Source organism: Erigeron canadensis, chromosome 7 (assembly GCF_010389155.1).
Source record: "Erigeron canadensis isolate Cc75 chromosome 7, C_canadensis_v1, whole genome shotgun sequence".
Lineage (NCBI taxonomy): Eukaryota > Viridiplantae > Streptophyta > Magnoliopsida > Asterales > Asteraceae > Erigeron > Erigeron canadensis.
Genome location: NC_057767.1, coordinates 30,501,621 through 30,523,179, shown reverse-complemented (window position 1 = coordinate 30,523,179; position 21,559 = coordinate 30,501,621). Strand labels below are relative to the sequence as shown.

Below are 21,559 nucleotides of genomic sequence, written 5' to 3'. Positions count from 1 at the left end.
TCTTTAGTTTGACAACAGCCAAATAAGCAATTATGTAAATTTATACTGTTATTATGATCAACTTAATTATATATACGGAGTATAATTAATTTCAACTAGAAAAGCATATTTGAATATCGATGGACTTGTCTATGAATATATATTTTACAGACGTAGAATATAACACAAAGACAGTTTGGCCGAGTGGTCTAAGGCGCCAGATTTAGGCTCTGGTCCGAAAGGGCGTGGGTTCAAATCCCACAGCTGTCATTTATTTTTCCTGATCTCTTTCACTAATTTTGTAATTAGTATTTTATTTTTTGGTAAAAAAAAAAACAATGACCATTCTGGTTTTTCGTCTCATAGATTTATTTTCTCAAACATAGCCAACAGTTTCAGCTTTTTTTATAAAAAAAGTAATTGGTATTCATAAATAAGAAAAGGTCTGTTAGAATTAAGCAGCACTCACAGGCTTGAAAATAAGTCTGTTGTTCTCAGAAAGTAAGCTAAAACACGCTTTATGGTCTACAATTTGCATTTTGGGTTTGCAAGAACACGAGTAGGCTATACGCTGAGACGGGTCATTCGTTGCGTGCAGGTGAGGTTTGGGTTGTTTCCTTGTTCTGTTTTTCATTATTTGAACTATAAAGGATTTGTGTATCTGAACTCATAGGAGAGTTTGTGCTCATACATACACATGGATAAAATTTTACTAGAATATATTTACCATATGGACAAAAAAAATACTCTAGTGATTTCCATAAACTTACCAAACCAACAAAAGCACACTTTTTTCTCTTATCTATCAACTCACTAAGCATTATGTTGGAGGCAAAAACCTCCCAAATCGAGCTTCAAACGAATGCACGTCGAGCAAGCTTTATTCCAACGTTATCAACCCAACGATCCATTGACTATTTTGTACATCTTCCTACATTATCATCCACGAATTGGTTTACCAATTATTCAAATTGCTCCCACTCCTTAGTTATTTTCGTAGAAGTTTGGACATGCTTTGGTGCAGTTAGGCTCCCGATTCTGGAGTCAAATGTTTCCCATTTTGTAGTTACTGAAACAGCAGGAACAGTTTGGTCAAAGTGGTTTGTACTTTGGGCCAACTTCAGATTGTCAAGAATGTCTACGTAACCCTGGACACGACGGACCTGCCATAAACCATCACAAAAGTTTGTTTCCGTCTGATGCTTAATATAATTAAAACAATATTTTACTGTTCAAAAATAAGAAAATAAAAAAAATAAAACAATACTTTATTTGCCTTTTATGAAGTCTACCTCGATCCTCCTTTGTGTTTTAGCTTCTCCTTCTGCCTCAATCCCATCTAGTTTGAGCAACTCCTTCATAAGTAGCTCAGTCAAAACTTCAACCTCTTTCACTACAATTTTGTTCTCGTTTTTAGCACATGTCTCCATAGCCGCAACCTACAGAATCACACACAAATAAATGCTCGTGTGATCATATTTTTACTGGATACAAGCAGTTTAAGCAAGGTGCAGGGTTAATTGTATATAACGTGGTGAAATTTGGTCTCTATTCCAGGTAACCATCTTTGTTTCCACTCATTAATAAGTCAACTAATCAAAGTCTTTTGACTCAAAAGGTAATCTGTACAGGTTACTAGGATAAATTGCTAACTCGGGCAAATAAAGACCTTATGATGACCCTTTTTTGGTAATCATGGGCGTCCTACTTGCTTTGCGAATAAACTAATCCCAAGAGTTGACTCGCTTTGCAAGCCCATAGTAGGTGAGCCTCTGTGACCACTAAGGTATCTTTTTTATTAAAACATGTTTGAGGGGTTTATAGATGGATGATTACCCGAAAGAAACTGAACCAAAGTTGCATATCCTTTTTCAAGACATTTAACCAGCTAAAGTAATGTAATTCTAATGAACCTTATGTGAGAGCTTGTCGACCTCAGTTCTAACTTTCATGACTGCATCATAAGCCAGCATCTTAGCATGGTTCTTGCTTTTGTCAACAAATTTTCTCTCTTTGCTAGCAGGGTCTTCCAACAGGATTACCTTTGACATGTCCTTAACACCAGCCATGTCTAAACGTTCTTCGTCCCCCTTCTCTTTACCTTTAAACAATAGCCTTTGATCCTTGGCTTCTAATTTCGTCTCACGTGCAAGAATCTTTTTGAGGTCGCCTTCAGTATAAATACGTCAAAAAAATACTTCATAGAATCCCCTAAGTAGTGTAATATAATTATATAAAGACCATTTCAAAATGGGTAATGATCCCTATACAAAATCTTTTAATCATACACATCATTTTATGCATTATACAGTTGTACAACATAGTCATATACGACAATACGAGTAACGCATATATTTTTGTGTATGGTAAAAAAATGTTGTGTATGAATCACGTCCCTTTCAAAATCTATCATTTTGGATTCATAGTATTGTCATTTGTCAGGATTTGAGCCCACAACATTTGTTTGATATGACATCTCAAATACTACTAGGCCAAATGACATTTGGTACGGATTCTCATTATCCTAGGCAATATTTTGGCAATGAATGAGTAATACAAGACATAATGTACATCAAGCAAGTTGCAAAACTTTTTTTAGTTTTTGAACTGCAATCACTTTATATACATAGATATAAAGGTCTAACAAAAAGACTGGAAACACATACAACAAAAGAAAACAGTTACAAGAAAGTAAAAAATCGAACTCAATTCGAACAATAACACCGTGTAAGAAATGCAAAACGGGCTCTATGATTTAGCGAAAAGAAGCTATCCTATTTCATCAATTCCACAACTTTGTATGCGGGCATCCTCTTGTTTTAAAAAGTTTTTCATTCCTTGTCAAGTTGCAAATTTATATAATACTCGGATAATATACTTATACAGAATTTATTTAATTAGAAATATAATGAAAAAACATGACAAGGATCTCAAAAGACAAACAGTCAACTACATAATCATCATCACTCTCTTAAAACACGAGTAATAGGGATTTAAGTTACATAATTAAGATTGTGGTGCTAACATGCAGGAAAATAAAGGCCACATAAATGCTTGCAGGCTCTAAAGTTAAAGCTAACAATGCATGAGAGTTTTGTACTTTACAACTAATAATAAGCATACCCAAATGCAAATAAATACTTATAAAAGTCAAACTAGCTAACATCAAAACATAAGAAAAAAGAAAAGTATTTTAATGATCAAAGACCAACATCAACAACTTAACAACCTTCATTCAAGATTCTTAAAGATGACATTATTGTTTTAAAAGTAAAATGATTAATCTTTTAAACATTAGCCTAAACATTGCCTTAAAACCATATAAATGTTATGTGTGGACTTCACTCGTTCTCTTTCTTAATCTTATCCATTAATCTTTCCAATTGTCATCATGTTATTGTTAGGATAATTTTTAGGCTAACGTGTTAAAATGATATTTCATCTTTCATTTTAAAAACCACTAAAAAGATCCATGATCACAACAACAAGAACAAGTAAACAAAAACCCAAGTTCAAGACTACTTAAAATAAAAATAGATTGCATATATATAAGACTGTATACATCACACACCTCAGTTCCTCCATATGGTTAGACATAGTAGTTCTATATACTAATGATGAAGCTTGCTCCAAAGGAAAAAATAAGACAAGAATAAATAACATATAAAATGAAAAGTTACCAAAAGTTGAGGTTGAGGGTAGTGAAAGAAGATGGTGATAAGAATCATGAGAGACTTTGATGTTTATAAATGGGGCAGTGGCACAACCCGGATCCGACCCAACTGGTGATCTTTTTTGTACAAGCATGCCACCAGGTCTAACTTCCCAATCAATGGCAACTTCAAGTTGTTGTGGTGGTGCTTTTGGTTTCCTCCTTTTTGAAGTAGTTGTGATTGACCTTTTCATCATACTTTTTAAAAATTTGGCAACATAAAATATTTAGGAAGAAATAATAGGAAAGTTAGTTAGTAAAGAAAAAAGGTGGGAAGTAGATGAGTTTAAGAGGTGAGTGTGAATAGGGAATTCAATGTGAGTTTGGTTTTTGAGTAAAATGATCAAGAGAAAAAAGAAAAGTGTACATGTGTGTGACATTAGAAAGTGACTTCCTACCAATTTTTTTATTGGTTGAATAGCGGTTGGTGGTCGGTTACTAGTTACAACATTCTATATTTTTATACTTCTTATCATCAAAAGAACAAAAAAAATTGTTTGTGTTATAACATGTTGAAGAGTTGTTACTACAAATTAGAGTAAAAATAAACATTACATTATTGTCCTGATACAAATAAGGAATGTGGATTGTGGATATCAACTACTCCAACACCGTCCGATTAATTAACCGGTATAAATTAGACACCAAGGAACAAACAAAAAACGAATGATTACGAGACTCTACCTCGTTTCCACAAACCGGGCACAATGATGAAATTAGTTCATATCCATAATTTTTATTTTTGTGATATGAGAAGATTGTATAGCAAATAACCTTAATTTTTTTTTTAAAGTTGAATTTCGCTTGAGAATTTCGTGTCGCGATTCGACAGCGAGAGGTCTAACATACGTTGTCTTAACCAGGTCCGCGCTAGAGAGCTCCCTCGAAGTAGAAATGTCTATTTCAAATACCCGATGGGGGGGACCCCCTACTAATCCGCCCGAAAGCACGACGATCAATAGGGGTAAACCATGTCCCCTCAGACTTGAACCTGGATATACCCAAGCCAACCCTTCATAGGAAGACTTCCTATGTACTTCCCAAATCTTGAACCCAAGACCTCTTACTTATAAGACAAGTGCTCAACCACTTGAGCTAACTAGGAAGTACAGATACCAAATAACCTTAATTAATACCTCTTATTAAGAGTTATGATATACCAATATAATAGTATATTATTACTTGAACATGTTTACATGTATTGCCATATATATTTGACAAAATGATGGACAAAATGTTTGAGTTTCAAGATTTAGAGACCTGCTGAAGTGGTGGCAAACTTTTTTTCTTTTTTTTATTACAAGATGGATAATAATGCCAATTTATGTAAGGGGAAAAAATAAAATGACATTAAAAATTGTATAAACCTTCTCCATTGTTATCTGTAGTATCTATTATTTCATCAATTAAAAAGGAATAACTTTTAATCATCATTAAATAACTTAAATTTGTTATATACAAAAATATATAATCATATATTCATATGTATTTACCAGACTACCATTGTATCATTATACTTAGTCTATTTATAAGAGTCTTAACCCTAATCCTTATAATTAACTTTATTCAAATATTATACTCTCTTCCTCTTTCTCTTTCTCCGTGTCCAATCTTTTTTCTCTAATCTTCTTCTTCATCTATATTATTGATTATTGTGATAATTATGGTTGATTTAAGATCAAAATTTACAACAAAAATCGTTTCGTTAACAGAAAATTACCAGTATATATATATATATATATAAGATTTAACCAACAAAAGTTAATATGATATATATATAGATATATATATATATATTAAAACAATAAGATTCCTAGCCTTCTAAAGCCTTTTTTCAATCTAAAGCTAATTTTAAATATTGCCACATAGGATTTTATCCTACGTGGCATCTCTATACATTGTTTACAAAAAAAATATTTTATAACCTTTATTTATTCTCAAAATAATCTATTTTATCTTATTAAATATAATATAATATATTAATCATAATTATATACACAAGATAAAAAAATAATATCAAAACTCATATTAAAAAAATAAAATAACGTCCAACATCTACTAAATTGGCACACATATTTGACAAAAATAATATTATTTATTAATATATATGCAACTTTAAAGACTATATCAATTTTTAGAATTTATTTGAATATATTATTAGATTATATATAACCAATCAATTTTGTTGTTTCTCTTTTCTTTCTTTCTTTTTTTCTTTTTGCCGAAACTTTAACTAAAGTTGGTTATTATTCTAATCATAAAACAAAGTCTATTATATAATAAAAAGCAAAAACTATAATGATTTTCTCTTATTTATCTTATTGGGTTTTTTTTACTTATTCGTATTGTATTTATGTGTATTTCATATAACTAAATTTATGTGTATTTTATATCACTAAATTTTTGTCATGTTTGGTTTTTTACTTTGTACATATTATTACGTTTGATGAATATATAACATGCTACATTATTACGCGATTTACGTTTGATTTGTTGTAGTGTTAATCTATAAGGTGAATACATTTTTACGCAGATTATGGCTACACAAATGGTGTTGTTGATGATATCAAAATATCTTAGGTTAAATGTTCTTAGAAGGGGTGTGTAATCACTATAGTAGGTTTAAGTGACTGTGCTATCGACATGTCCAAAAAAACAAAGGGTGACCAGAGTGATACATGAATTAACCATGAACTATAACATAATCAATTTTTACATAATAAATCTATAGAATAGCTATATACTAATGTATAAAATAATCTTTTTAACTAGCCGCACATCGCGCGGGGTAAAATACCTATACATGTAATAAAAGTTATAAGTTACGCATAATCTAAACTTATGCTCATATTGTGTTGTATATGTATTTATACATATAACACTTTCGATACAGCTTAGCCTAAAGGGAATTTATCTTAACGTTAAAATGTTACAATATAAAAAACATTATTTATTAAAATATAGTAATAAAAAACAAAGATATGAACAAAAGTCCCGTAGCTCAGTTGGTTAGAGCGTTGGTCTTATGAGCCGAAGGTCGCGGGTTCGAGCCCCGCCGGGACTATAATTACGTAAGTTTCAAAATAGATTTTCTTTTTATTTCTATTTTACGTTTTACACCCTTCAAATGCCTTATTTGTTTTATGTCTAACTATTTTTATGAAGGGAAATGATTAGCATGTGACATGAAGCAAGGTACGTGTCAAGAATTAACATTTTCCTTTTCGTACAGAAGAAAGAATGTTAATTCCATAACTTTTGACCTTTCATATAATTACGTTTATAGTTCCTGTCATGTATAAGCTAGTTTCATGATCTCTCGATGCTCTATATATATAGCGTATAAAGATTAATCGCAACATTGTACTAACACACATGCATCACTCACACTATCAATTGGCACATAGCGTCGAACATAGGAAAAGAAGACCAAGTTACAACGGCCAAATGTGAGATCTATGAACTGGTTTCAGCAAAGTTAAATTGGATATTAATGTTTTACATAACGTCAAATTAAAACTGTGAATATGGTTCTATGCTCGTAAAGATGTTGATAAAGTGATCATAAAACAACAAGGTACAAAAATGATATTGAAGCTAATTGAATCAAAATATGTTCAAAGGTATATGTCATTGATTTTAACTACAATTACATTGTCATCACAACCTCGTTGGCTCGTTCCGAAATAATGTTCGAGTCATTAATTATAGGTGATGGAGATATTTGGAAGACACATCCTAAATGATTTTGTGTATCATGTCATCAGTAGCGAAGTCAGAAATTTTTGAGTGGGGTCGGGATCTAAATTTTTTTTCTAACCCTATTTCACAATTAAAATAGGGGGTCGAAACCGAGTATATCAAATTTTTCTACACGAAAACATATAACCCCTACATCAAAAAAAAAAAATTCGGAGGGTTGGGTGCCCCTCCCGGCCCCTATGTAGCTACGCCCTTGCATGTCCTCGTAATTACATATATATATATATATATATTTTAACGGCAAAAAGTACGCATCATACTAAACTTTTATAAATTAAGATGTGTGTATACTTTATATAATGTATATAAGTTCACTATATTCGTTTTCAATGTAAGGTCGGTGCCAACGGGGTGTTCGTGGCTTTTCGTTGGACTCTTCTTCATTTCCTTCATTGGCAGCATCTCTTCCTTGGCTTCGTCGATGGCACTCCTTCAATGGGTGGAACTAGCACGACTGAGGGAAAAGGAAGGAGGTGGGCCAGGTTGTTTTTTTTTTCTTTTTTATTGTGTTTTGTATTGTATTTGTTTTGAGGAAGAGTTGAGGAAGAGATGGGGTTGGTAATGAATGAGAAAGAGATGTGTTTTAGGAGAGAGAAAAAAGCTGATGTGGCAATGAGGAAAAGAAGGAAGAGGCTCATGGTTGGCAGAGGCCTAACTGGCTCCATCCATATCAAGCATTTTAAGGTATTTTTAACAAGTTTCTTAAATCTATAAATTAAGTATAAGAATTATTCAAAATAAGAGAGCAACTTTTGATTTTTATCACTTTATACGTGTTAAAATATGAGTAGCTTTTTATACTTAAATTTCAAGATTTGATAAAAATCGAAAGTGGATTTTTCTAATTCGTTTATCTGATTTCTAAATAGGAATTTCATGTAGAGTTTGTTGTTATTTTATAATTTATGGAAAGTGATATTTGTACAACAAGATCGATGTTACAGTTGTACATAAATTTTATACCTTTGTTATAAAGGACTAAAACTTATTGTATGAATATAGCTCCCCATAATTTATACAAGTAACCAAATAACCGTAGTTTAGAAATGGACCAATATAATAAGCCTTAGTTTAAAATGGCCCAATATATACTGGCCCAATAAATCACTTCGACTATAAACAAATTTACGGTCTCAAGGGAAATTAGCTTATTTCAAATGAGTTCTTTTTTCCTTACCTCATCTCTTGAGTCCGTTTCATTTTTTTAGCCATTTAATCCTAAATGTACCAAGAAATTGAATGTATATAAAATATCTGTATGTATAAAATAAAAAGTAGGGAATTTACGGTTATTTTTTTATATTATATAAAAAAAAGCATGAATTTTCAAAATATGATGTCACCTATTATTGCATTTACTAATCGAATTTACAAATATTTAAATTTTCAAAATATGATGTACACCAAATTACGGTATAACTTTTTTTAGAAACCACACCTCATCCTTTACATGGGTACCTGTCTAGAATTCAAATAAACGACACATCGCTTCATTATGGCAGCTATATGTATTTCAAAGCTGATTTAGGTTTCCAATAAACCAAAAAATGGTTTCGGTGACACCTAATATTCATGACAAATTTAAATTAAATGTGAATAGAAGAAAAAATAGAACGAAATCTTATTCTATCCTTTCAAAACATGACCTTCAAGGCTTCAAATACGTTGTCACATATTGTACTAAATTTGTTGGCTTGTATCGGTAATTATGAGTAGTGTGAATTCATCAAATCCCCTAAGAAATCTTATATACAGTTATTGTTGGACCAATTATTATAACGCAAGTGGAATTTCACAACGTCAAAAAACTTACTATCGGTAATTAATCTAATTGACTAAAATATGAATATCTCACTAATATTGAACACGATACTCTCGAAAAATCACATATTAATTCACCTCATATGGATGTAAGAATCGAATTCAAGTGAATTTTTTTAAAGTCCAAGATCTTATCAATAAGTCACTAAAATCATTTTTTTTTCTCTATAAAGTCAATAAAGGATTGTCAAAACGTAACAAAAATCATTGCGTATTTATGAACTACAATGAAAAATATACTTATGTCAAATTGATATATTGTAAAAATGTAATTTAACAACCCAGAGATTGTGATTTTAATTTTTTATTTCAAAACAAACTTATAATATAGTTCCTATAGTTATATCAATCTTTGTTTGTTGATACTGGATATTCGATAATCGATACAAACCCGAGGGGTATCTAGTATCTTAGCACTTATCTTTCAAATCAAACAGAAATATATTTTTTTCATAGCTAGGTACAATAATTTATCAACAAGTACACAAATATTCAACCCATCAAATATCCAATATTGATCACCCTACTACTTTTATTATTGAATCATGTGACAGCAAGCAAAAACATCTTATTAATTTGGAAGGAAAAAAAAACCTATATTATATCTTCCTTAATTAATTAGCATTAGCACTATGAACAAATAACAAAAAAAAATAAAAAATCAGCAATTGTATTCGTTACACACAAAACATCCTGATGATTTCATAACCCAAAGATAAACAACCCCAAATTCAGTGATTTGATCACTCCAAAAAATTTCATGTTCACTAAACAATATTTTTACTTCATACAATAACATTTTTACCATAAGTAAGTAATTAACTACACTAAATGTAAACCTATACCTTTTTCAACATCAAGCTTGTGATTCATCCTCATTTCCATTTGATGGTGGATAAATTTTACCTCCAGATCTGCTATTACAACTATTACTATAGCTCAATATTAACCTTTTGGTCGTTTCCTCGATAAAAGAAGACGACGAATCACTACCATTCTCCATAACAATATCCACACGAGATTCGGGTATCTCATTACCAATTGTTTCCAAGATCTCTAAATGATCATTTGATCGCGATTCTTGATCAGTATTGATCAGGAATCTTTCTGAATCATCCTGATCATTTTGAAAATCAAAATGATCAGGGATTTCGATATCTGGATTATCGGATTTGGACTTATGATGATTGGTGTTGTGATGATAGTTAATTGATGCTCGACAAATGGGACAAGTGGAATGAGAATGCAACCACATATCAATACATTCCACGTGAAATGCATGGCTACAACTTGGTAATTTCCTCCCAATTTCATTTTCTTCAAAAACACTTAAACAAATAGCACATTCTAATTCTAATTCTAACCCATAATCATGATTATTATGATTATAATCTCGGTGATCTAGTTTATAAACAAATAACGGCAAAGATGAAATGATTGAAATAGGAAGGCCCATTTGTTTTCCTTGGTCATTAGTGTGTAACGAGTCGATTATGGTGAAAGTATGACGATGGATTCGTGATTGTAAGACGTGTGGGACGGCGACGGAGTTGTGGCTACGACGACGTGCTTGGACGAGGAACCAACGAGTGTAGAGATGGAGAAGGAGGACGAAAAGGATGACGAGGAGAAGGGAAATGATTGCGGCGAGCATTACGTTTGTGTCGTAGGAAAGCGTTGTACGAATGAGATGAGTTAGGGAGGTGGTGTCGGAGTTGGAAGGTGGTGGTGGTGGTGGTGTAAGGGTAGACATTGTTAATGGTGGTTGAGAGAGTGAATTAGGGGTTTTGGGGTTTACTAGTTTGGTTTTGGCGAGTTAGTGTAGCTGCATAGAAACAAAGAACATTAATATATATCTATACAATCGTTATTATTATATTAAATAGATTTCTATACATCTATACATATCAATATATATACTATATAATTTTTGTTATTAGCAAAATGATAATGACAGTTCGAATGGTCATTAACAACTTATTACATACATAAAAAGTAGTACTTTATATATTAATAACTACCCTCTGAATTTTTACAACACAAAGTACAAATTTTAATACATCAAATTAACAAAACTCTTGATATTAGTTATTATATTAAACGGATTTTGTTAAAAACAACCCTAAAATTTGTATTTACATAATGGTTACACACTTATAAATGGTTACACACTTATAATAACAGTCAAATATTCACATGGTGGATTTTTCATATAAAATGTATCGTTACTTACTTACTTTCATCCTTAATATCCTTACACTGTATTCTCGAGTTTTTATTAAAAGAAAAGAAAGGAAAAGATTGGATAGGGGGAGAAAAGATAGATAATTACATAAAAAAGAGGCATTCTCGAGTTGAAAGAAAAAAAAAAGGTTGATAGTTAAATGTATTCTTGAATTAGAAGGGAAGGAAAAAAAAGGATAAAAAGATACAATTTTACATTTATAGCTTTATAGTAATTAAAACCTTTATATAAGTTTGAGGTGTATAATAATAATTTCACCACTTTTCCTTCCAAATCTTGCCAAAAGTGGCAAGAAAGTTTTGCGATCAAAACATCCTATTTTTCCCTTTCTTTTAAAATAAAAACTCAAGAATACAAAAATTAAAAGTTTCTTACCCTTTTTTTTTTATCTCTTTAAAATAAACTCAAGCACTCTTAATTTTTCATTCTTAATATCCTTAATGTTGCATTTAACACTTTCTCATGTTATATTATATAAGTAGGAAATTGTTAAATTCTCTTAAAATATATTTTTAGGAGGAATTTTTTAAAAGGATGTAATTATATATGTATTCTTATAATAGGTATAAATAAATGATAATATGCATGATGAGATTTTTTTTTATTCGGATAACTCATATATTTTGGCATCTTGTTCCTAAGATTGCGTGTTTTGGTTGGTCAATGCCCCTTGTCCTACTCTTCCTCTCCCCTTCACATGTGGGCGTTGATTGTACGTATTTACGTTGTAGCATTTTCTAAGTCAAAGGAAAAGAAAGGTGCGATCCCCCATCACCCGACTACCTCAATTTCAGATCTTAATTAACGTACGTGATCCAAGGGTATATATATACGAGTAATTTGGTGCGTACACCACCTCATAATTTTCGATTAATAACTTTTGATTTATTCAAAAAATGATTTTTTGACTCGACTCGTAAGAGTTATAACATTTTTAAGTATTGCATAATATATTATAATTTATATATGTGAAGTTTTTATAATAAAAAAATATATAAATTGATCATTTTAATTCATTATCCAAAATATTAAATATTTGATATTTTTGAGTTATAAACTTGAAGTTTATCTATAAATTAGTATTAAAGGATAAAAAATACATAGATAACACAGGTAGCCATAAATACAATATATAATATATAAGGGATAAATACAATATATAATATATAAGGGAGATGAGAATATAAGGCTGTTGGGTATCTAAACTTAAGTGTGAAACACTCACATATTGTTTTTTTAATCTATAAAAATCATGAGGCCTATACATTTATTCATTAAAAAAGAAATAATAAAATATTAGTATGTAAGGAGTTTCACACCTAAGCTTAGGTGCCGGAAAACTTTATATTCTCTTTTCCCAATATATAATCATAATATTAAACTGTTGTGACTCGCATTGACTCGGTCAAAGTTTATATAGTCACGTGTATGAGTCTAGATAAAAAAGAGTCACATAACGATCGAGTGAACTCGTTTTCGGTGTAAATTGACTCGACTCGTTAGAGTTTAATAACTGTGCATGATCATCTCATTATTTATTTTTGTTTTCTCGAAATGCCAGTATTTACATTAATTGACTACGTTGATTGTGCCATATATATCATAATCATATGATGCTAATACGACGGATCTCATCAAAACTTTTAACAGTTAATTAAGTATGTTTAAAATGTGTGATCATTTGGAAAATAATAATGTCGTTGAAGTGATACAACTTACGAAAGGAGTGAACTATTGTTGGGAGTACTTTTATGGGACTCCGGTTTTCAAGCAATATATACATGACGTGAAAGAATTTTATTGGAGAAATAACAAAGAGGTGGACAAAAAAGTAGAAAGTCCCGTGAAGTTGACGGCATGCTCCAATAAAAAAAAAATTATGAGTATTATTTTACTAACTATTATTGTGAAGAAGATCCCAATATAGCAAACATTTTAATTAACGGGATGTATAACCCCACCAGGGGAAAATGTGTAACCCCACCACAGAGGGTATTAGCGGTGACGTCGCCGTTAATACTGCGGGCCTCCATGTCTGTAATGGTAAATCTGAACGAGAAATTAGCGGGTCCTCTGTCAGTGTCAGAGTATTAGCGGCAACATTACCGTTAATACGTTGGTCGGGTTGACTTTTGTCTGGTGGTGTTACCTTCGGTCTTAATTAATCATTTTAAGAAAGAAAAACATCTTTTTCAGATGCAGTAAAATTATATTCTTTTAAACTTACGGATTATAAAAAGCTTCAAATAGCTGTAAAATTATAACTACATTTGCTTGAAATTTAATTAAACGCATTAATGGTCAATTACCATCGATAAAGACAAGCACAAATGTAGTTTACAAGAATAATATCAAAAGTAGTTATAGCGACATAGGGATATATTATTGACATGAACAGTATTAAGACCGTCGATCTGTTTGATATTGTTATAGAATAATACACAATGAAAAATTAGGCGAAATAATACTTAAGATAGTTATTACATGATACTCGATGCCAATTTATAAATATATGAGGTGGTCTATTAGACGTGTAAACTATTTATGCATGTAATAACTTGTTAGACGTACATAACTAGTCTTGATAACTGTGTGTTTATTATTTTTAATTTTTACGTATCAAATGAAAAAGTTAATCCCACAACAACACCACTTGCTAAAAGTCATAGAATTTTTACGTATCAAATGAAAAAGTTAACCCCGCAACAACACCACTTGCTAAAAGTCATAGAAATATAATTGAAGAGTCGGTATGAGTCCATGACTAAATTGAATAAAAGCAAGACCTATTCAACCAACCCTCCCCCAATTTTCATGCATGTTTCTTGGGAGGAAAAAGACCAAAAACAATTAAGAACACTTTGCCGTAAGAAATGTGGCTTGTTGACTCACCCTGACCCATGTCCAAAAGACTCACAATTATTATTAAAATAACTATCATACAAAGATTGTCATTACATGAATATTGTCATTACATGAAGCTAGAAAGTCTACATATATTTTTGTTTACATTATACCAATCATTGTTGATTAAGAAAAATGATTTGGAGTATTTAGATTTCATTTTGCTATTATGTTTGTGGGACTCAATTGATGAAATAAAATAATAAATGGTAAACATAGTTTATATATATATATAGTTTCTAACACCTGTTGCTAATGCATTATTATATGGATTAATATCCAGTATCCACTTTTATTTCAGAGCTTGGGTCCTTAGAATATATAATTACATGTAGCACCATTGATTTAATTTATGGAAAAACTTTTAAAAAACGTAACATATAATAGTGTTCTAATTAGAAAAATATAAGATAGTTGTTAACTCATTATAAGTTCAAATTTCATGAAAGAGAAAAAAATATAAAATATTAGATAGAATTTTGCCCGCACAATGCAACGACGGTGGGGTAGTGATGACAGAGATGGTGGTAGGGGCGACAGCAGGAACTATGGTGGGACGGGGCCGGGGGGGGGGGGGGGAGGGGCGACTATGCTGATGAATGTAAAATTAATTGATGTTAAAAGTGACAGTGTAGGTATTTTAAATGTTGATGAATCTATAATGTATATTATTATATTAAGAGTATTATAGGTATATTAAATGCAGATGTTTAAATCAATGAATAAAAGATGAAGTATTTTTGGTTTTTCAAATGTATAAAGTTTAAGAAAAAAAAGATCATTTGTTTTATTAGATTGTATAAATATAGATATATACATATAAGTAGTATTTTATTATGGATCTTTTCTTTAAAACTTAAAAGCAGCCAAATGAAACTTTTAATTATATACCGGAGTATGAGTTTTTTCCTTCAAACTTGAAGCTAAAAGTTTTTAAAACCTTGTTATTAAACATATCTGTAGTGTTTGTACCAATCCTTTGCGTCCGGTACATTCTTTATTTATAGAACTCCCAAAAAATAGATGTTCAATTCTAAAAACACCCAGACCAAATGGCAATATATCCAGGGCCTTGTTGGTGATGGTCCACGATAACTGCAATGGCAATAGTTCCCTCATTGACCAGTTTGCCGGAAAATTGTACCCAAGTAGACAAGTAGTACTATTGATATAATCGTACAATTTCAGTTTTATAGGATCGAAAAACATACTCACGGTACGTGTGAAAGACATTGGTTTGATCTATGCATATGATATTACTTACGAAAGAACCACACTTGTTGTTTCTCTCTTAATGGCGGCTTAGCGGTGAGGGACATGTAACATTAAGTCGCGAGAATCTAGGGTTCGAATACAATAGTTAGTAAAGACCAAACTGTCACTTTATAAGTCTACGTGTATAAGTCATTTACATGTAAACACGAGTTGCAGACGCTAACGGATGTAACCCCTAAGAAATTAATAACACATGTATGGTTCGATCTATAAGCTATTGGACCTAAATAAGTAACCACACAAGAATGATGATATTATGATTTCTACGAATATGGAAATCTATTTAACATGATCCAAAACTCCTTTTAACTTGAAAGAAGAAAGCAAGAACTCATTTCGGTATCATCTTTACCACAGGGTGGTATTGTTCAACATCTAGGTCCCAACTAGTTGAAGAGTAATTTTAGGTAAAACTTTTAACAGTTAAGAGCTTTTATAATTCCTACTAGAGGAAGTAAGATGGGAACTGATAAAAGAAATATTTATTTGGGTCAGATGGGAAGTTCAAGTTGGGTTGACCTGTAAAATCTTTTTGGTCAACATTTTTAGTTGATAAACAATATGTTAATTTCGATTACAAAAACAATATCACAACAATAATTAAATCACTGAATAATACACGTAAATATTTGAAAGGTGGTGTGCATACATTTTTAGCCTTCATGGGGCTTTCAACACATATGATCCGATTCAGATCTAGATCGACCCCTTAATAAGTAATCGGGTCAAAATGAGCATTTTCTTGATACTCTCCAATTAGCAGCACAATCATATGTTGAAAACATATTGGCCTTAATGAACACCTAAAGAACCTCATATGCACTGAACTTGAAAATAACCAATTGCAGCCACCTCATATGTACTGATCTTGAAAACAGCCAATCTTGCAACCCCTTGTAACGTTAACATTCACCCATTGCATATATAACTCGGTTGATATATTGATTATGTGACAAATTGCATTAAGGATGACACTTCTAATAAAACTTATTGTCATTGTATGTTTTTGAAAGGAGTGACCTTCTATTTAGAATGCATATGTGTCCTCGTTTTGACAAGTAGACAAATTTAGTACATGACATAAAAAAACTGAGATACACCCGTGTCCTGAAATGCTTCAATCAAATATAAATAGGTGCTGGGGCAACATCTAGCACAGGTGTTGCTACCCGCCTGCCCTCACACCCAAGAATCTCGGCGTGTATATTTAATAAACTCCAAAGAGCAAACATGATTTTTTTTAAAAAAAATCTTGCGGGCACAGATCATTTACCTTTAAACCATTACTACAATATTAAACACATGTGCTGGTCAACCAGCAGGAGTCCCATTTCAACCCATTCCTAAACCCACCCATTTTGTCTGTCAAAAATGGGGCATTAACCATCATAGATTAAACATCAAAGCATTATTTTTTTTTAGCCAGGATGGATTAATCAAACCATACTGATTGATTTGAAAAAAAGCAGCATGGTTGGATCAGTGGTAAACACCCTTGCCTCTGGAGACAGAGGTCATGGGTTCGATCCTCATCCCATGCAAAGGTTGGAGGGCATTTTCTACCATTTAGGTAGAAACTGGAAGCAGTCTTTCTATTTATGTAGAGGTAAGGTCTGCCTACATCTTAACCTCCCCCATACACCGTCGAGGTATTGGGGCTCAAAACCCGCGAAAAGCGGCACTGAGCTTTTACTATACTGATTGATTTGAGATTTATCCAGATTCATTTTAAATACTAAACTACTTCTTTCCCAAATACAGAACTTAAACTACCAGTCATATTAAATTAATAGCAAAAGTATCTAAAAAACCGAAAACATGAACCAAATTTGACCTCACTAAGCATTAAAGAGACAAAAGGATACCCAATTAGAATATGTATAAGTTGTCAAAAAGTCAACACTTCATCCCTCATTGCCAATATAGTTTAAAAGGGGATATCAAAAGAGCCTAAGCTGGAGCAAGATCCCAATAAGTTTCCTCCAGTTTCTTACCATTTCAGGTTTTTAAAAGAAAAGACATCGAAAGTCAGTTGTAACCCCAACGAAAAACTTTGTAGGTAGTATGTTGTTTGATGGATTAAAGAAGTTGACAAAAAGTGATACATCTTATATGTATCATACGAGCTCTAGTGCTGTTGTTTATGCTGAAGTGCTGGGTATGTCATCAGACGTTTTGCTGGGTTTTGACGGTTGTGCACGAGTTTTAGCAGCAGCGGGTGGTGGTGGTGGCCGATTTGGATGAACTTCGGTAACTTTTTCTGGTGGAATTTCAAACTGTAATGTAGCAAAGAAAAGTTGTTACATGTAATTATGAGGGATGTAATGAAAAGTTGTTTTGGTTTAACAACATTATTAGTTTATGGTTTCTACCTATGGAAAGTCATGAGAGTACTAATCTGATTGTGGGTATCAGTTATACGTGTGGGAAAAAATAAGCATGCGTCGTAAGATTCATTTTAATTTATCACGAATTGACTTTCCACCAGCTGAATTATTTTGTAGTTCTACTACTCCATTATTAAACTTCATGTTAATGTTGACATCCAATAACTTTCATCATTATCGAAAAACCACATAAACATTTTATAATCATTCGGCTCCAAACTTCAAGAACTGTAGCACCTTACTGTGTTTAAGGTCATACAATTACCCTTTGCAACCCTACAAAAACTCAATATTTGATCTGACATAAAAAGAGACTGACTTATAATTTAGTTCGAAAACAGTCTTAAAACTTGGAGAAGTTACAGGCCAAAGTCAACATTAGCAACTACTTGTAATGGCTGCTATAGGGTAAGTAGGTAAGTTTATATTGTTCTATTTCTGTTTTGGATACTTCGGGAATACAATGTGGATATGTGTCCCATTCTGAGTAGCAAATAAGTATACTAAATTTAATGATACTAGAGGTGGCAAGATGGCGTAATGCAATGTGAATATAGTGATTTAATGTGAATATGTGCCCTGTTATACGTTCCGACTTAAAGATGCTTCTTTACCAGTTGTAGTTATTGCATAACAGTTATAGCATTGTTTGCAATCTCCTCTACTTTGTCATTGTTAAGGGCTAACGCAGATATTACATTACATGTCTGTCCACATCAAATGATGTATTTGTCTAAGGAAAAGAGAGTGTTACGTGAGGTTTGTCAGAAAGTACTTTGTATATAATATAGTTGACACTTGACAACTATAAGTATTGTTGTGCTAATAAAACAAATCTATTATGAATAAAAAATAACATAAATAACAACTAACCTTATAGCCACAGCCAGAGACACAAGCATGAAAGCAATCCTGAACAGAGACAAAGGCAGATATGATCATAATAACACAGCAAATAAGTGTAAAAAAGATATGGTAAAATATAAATTTTCAAGAAGACAACATAAAAAAGGATATATACTCCGATATATGATCATAGGAACGAGGTTATGTATCTTAAAAAGCAAATAAGAATGAGAGGCTACCTGTGAATAGGCGGCAGAACCAGGTGAGCGATCAATGTAAGCACTCCACTGCTGATCTTTCAAAACCGGATCTTTGTAGCATATCTCATCACACGAGCTCAAGCCTGGTATCATTACATCGAATAAGTCCATAAATTATAAACAAATTATACATAATAAACCTTATAACCTGCATTTTGAGTATAAGACAAAAACTTGTTACGTATTGTAATTGAGGTACTTACATTCCTCCCATGTATCACCATCAGCATTACACCCTTTTTTACAGAATACCCTCCCTGAAAAATTTAGTGGAAAATCACAAAACAGTTAGTGTGCATAGTATAGCAGGTTAATAAATGTGTCAAAAGAATAAAAATAATAGATCGAACTTAATTAATGATTTTATTCTATCTACATTAGGACATCTGTAAGATGCTAATAATAGGAAAACCATTTACAAAAAGAAAATAACACTACGATAATCAAAAGTATAACATAAGATCAACGACTTTGAAACAGAAACAGAATTTAGATTGATTTATATGTCGCGACATTCACTAGGAACACTTTCCTGTTTCACATGCATAGGTTCATCATAGATCTTATTCTTAAATGCAAAAGAAGTATAACCATCAACAACCTATTAAACTAAGACAAGCCTATATGAACTATAAAATGGTCATTGACAATAAGGCTACTTTATCTGCAATTTAACAACTAAAGATATCTCTACTTTGTTCTATGTGATGTCTAAGGCTAGTAGGCTACTATATGAACCATGAGACACGACGCTTATGAATTATTCTCCACATAACTGTCCCTGCCCGGCCTGCCATTACTTGTGCCCTGACTTCATTTAGCTCATTTAAAAGCTGATTAGCCCTCACCCGCGTAAGGTGGATTTCTGTTTAAAGCCCTAAAATGACCTGACCATAAGGGACCCTACAACGGGTTAGACTTTCCTTAAAACTGCGACGAGTGGCATGAGGATGCCATTCACCGCACACCAAGGAAACAGCTGCGCTACGATAAACCTTCAGTTTCATTAGTATGTCACATTTTCCAAATACATCACAAGACTAGATTTGGTTAATTTGAAAAACACCTTACTTGATTAGCCAAATTTTTTACAAAGATCTCAATTACACCATGTTTGAAAACCTCCGATTCATTATAACCGCAATAGAATGATAGATAGCACACCAACACACTTACAGATACACCCTCGCGAATAAATATTCTAAGAATGAAGTCATAATAAAATGTACAGAAAAGAAGCAACAAGCTATCTTATATGTTTCCATCTACACGCAACACCATTTAATTATGAAGCGGGAATACAACGTCATACTTATGCCTAAAACATACATGGAAACCTATTAACAAGAAACGTAAGCATTCAACAATCCAACATCTTAACACAAACACTTGTCAAAGTCACAAAATTTCATTTTGAGTTATAAATACTTGTCGTTGGGCACCACCCTATGGAGTTGGTAACGGTTTCAAACAAGTGACCTAAAAGTCTTCCATAATGTCCCCGCAAAGCATTTGCGTGACTTCATTTCGTTAAACACATAAATTGTTGAGTAACTTAACCCTATTTATTTTTCATACTTTTTTCTTTGTGACAATTTCTCAAATAAAAACATGTAAAACAAACAAACAAACAAACACATATGAACAACAACATTGTTGTAACACTAGTCACAAACCCCTTATCGGTTTCGCAATAAATAAATACTAAAATGTAGCTATAATTCACAATCCACCAACTAATTTGAGGAAAAACAAACATATTCTTACATAACAAAAAAAAAAATATATATATATATATATATATAAATAGATAACAACACCACCAACACGGATTAAACAGAATTTCATATGTAAAATGTCAACAAAACCCAATCCTGCCACGCGCAGGACCTCGGATTGAATATTATTTAAAGGAATGCATAAATTGGTTATGAAATGAAAAAAAAAAAAAAAAAAAAAAAGACTTACAAGGAATTTGCATCAAAGCGGCGTATTTTTGAGTGCATTGATTACCGCAAGGGGGTGTCCATTGTTGAGGAATCATTTTTTTTTTTTCAGATGATGCTGATTTTTGGTATTGTTTGATTTTTTTAGAAAAAAAGGTGAAATGGGGGGAGCAAATTTTGGAAGACAAGAAGAATGTGTTTTGACCCTCAAATTTTGTCTTAAATAATACTCGTATTAAATATGACGAAATATATATTTTCTCGAAAACTCTAAATATAATACTCGTACAATTTAACATAACAAATACTATTACATTAAATTAAAGGGATAAAAAGTTATTAAACTTTTTTTTTTAAGACATCAACAGATAAATGACTAACACTCCACACGGATATGCCTACACCGATTCACTCTTGACAAT

The 21,559-nt window shown here is 31.9% G+C and overlaps 3 protein-coding genes and 2 non-coding genes across 5 annotated transcripts; 2 read left to right on the top strand and 3 right to left on the bottom strand.

Annotated features, from left to right (window-relative positions):
- Positions 1-169: 169 nt before the first annotated feature.
- TRNAL-UAG lies at positions 170-249 on the top strand. Its single transcript has one exon. It is a non-coding gene; the product is annotated as a tRNA-Leu (tRNA).
- A 243-nt stretch (positions 250-492) lies between these two features.
- Positions 493-4,028, bottom strand: LOC122608023 (BAG family molecular chaperone regulator 4-like). The gene is made up of 4 exons (XM_043781106.1): positions 3,660-4,028; positions 1,893-2,149; positions 1,272-1,418; positions 493-1,142 (listed from the first exon to the last, which is right to left on the bottom strand). Exons 1-4 carry the CDS (start codon positions 3,886-3,888, stop codon positions 942-944), a joined length of 834 nt encoding a protein of 277 aa, XP_043637041.1. The 5' UTR covers positions 3,889-4,028; the 3' UTR covers positions 493-941.
- Positions 4,029-6,681: 2,653 nt separating this feature from the next.
- Positions 6,682-6,755, top strand: TRNAI-UAU. Its single transcript has one exon. It is a non-coding gene; the product is annotated as a tRNA-Ile (tRNA).
- A 3,152-nt stretch (positions 6,756-9,907) lies between these two features.
- LOC122608675 (RING-H2 finger protein ATL17-like) lies at positions 9,908-11,078 on the bottom strand. The gene has a single exon (XM_043781768.1). It carries the CDS (start codon positions 11,025-11,027, stop codon positions 10,131-10,133), a length of 897 nt encoding a protein of 298 aa, XP_043637703.1. The 5' UTR covers positions 11,028-11,078; the 3' UTR covers positions 9,908-10,130.
- Positions 11,079-17,560: 6,482 nt separating this feature from the next.
- On the bottom strand, positions 17,561-21,347 carry LOC122608145. Its single transcript, XM_043781237.1, has 5 exons — positions 21,160-21,347; positions 19,395-19,448; positions 19,171-19,274; positions 18,959-18,997; positions 17,561-17,974 (listed from the first exon to the last, which is right to left on the bottom strand). Exons 1-5 carry the CDS (start codon positions 21,233-21,235, stop codon positions 17,840-17,842), a joined length of 408 nt encoding a protein of 135 aa, XP_043637172.1. The 5' UTR covers positions 21,236-21,347; the 3' UTR covers positions 17,561-17,839.
- Between the last annotated feature and the right edge of the window lie 212 nt (positions 21,348-21,559).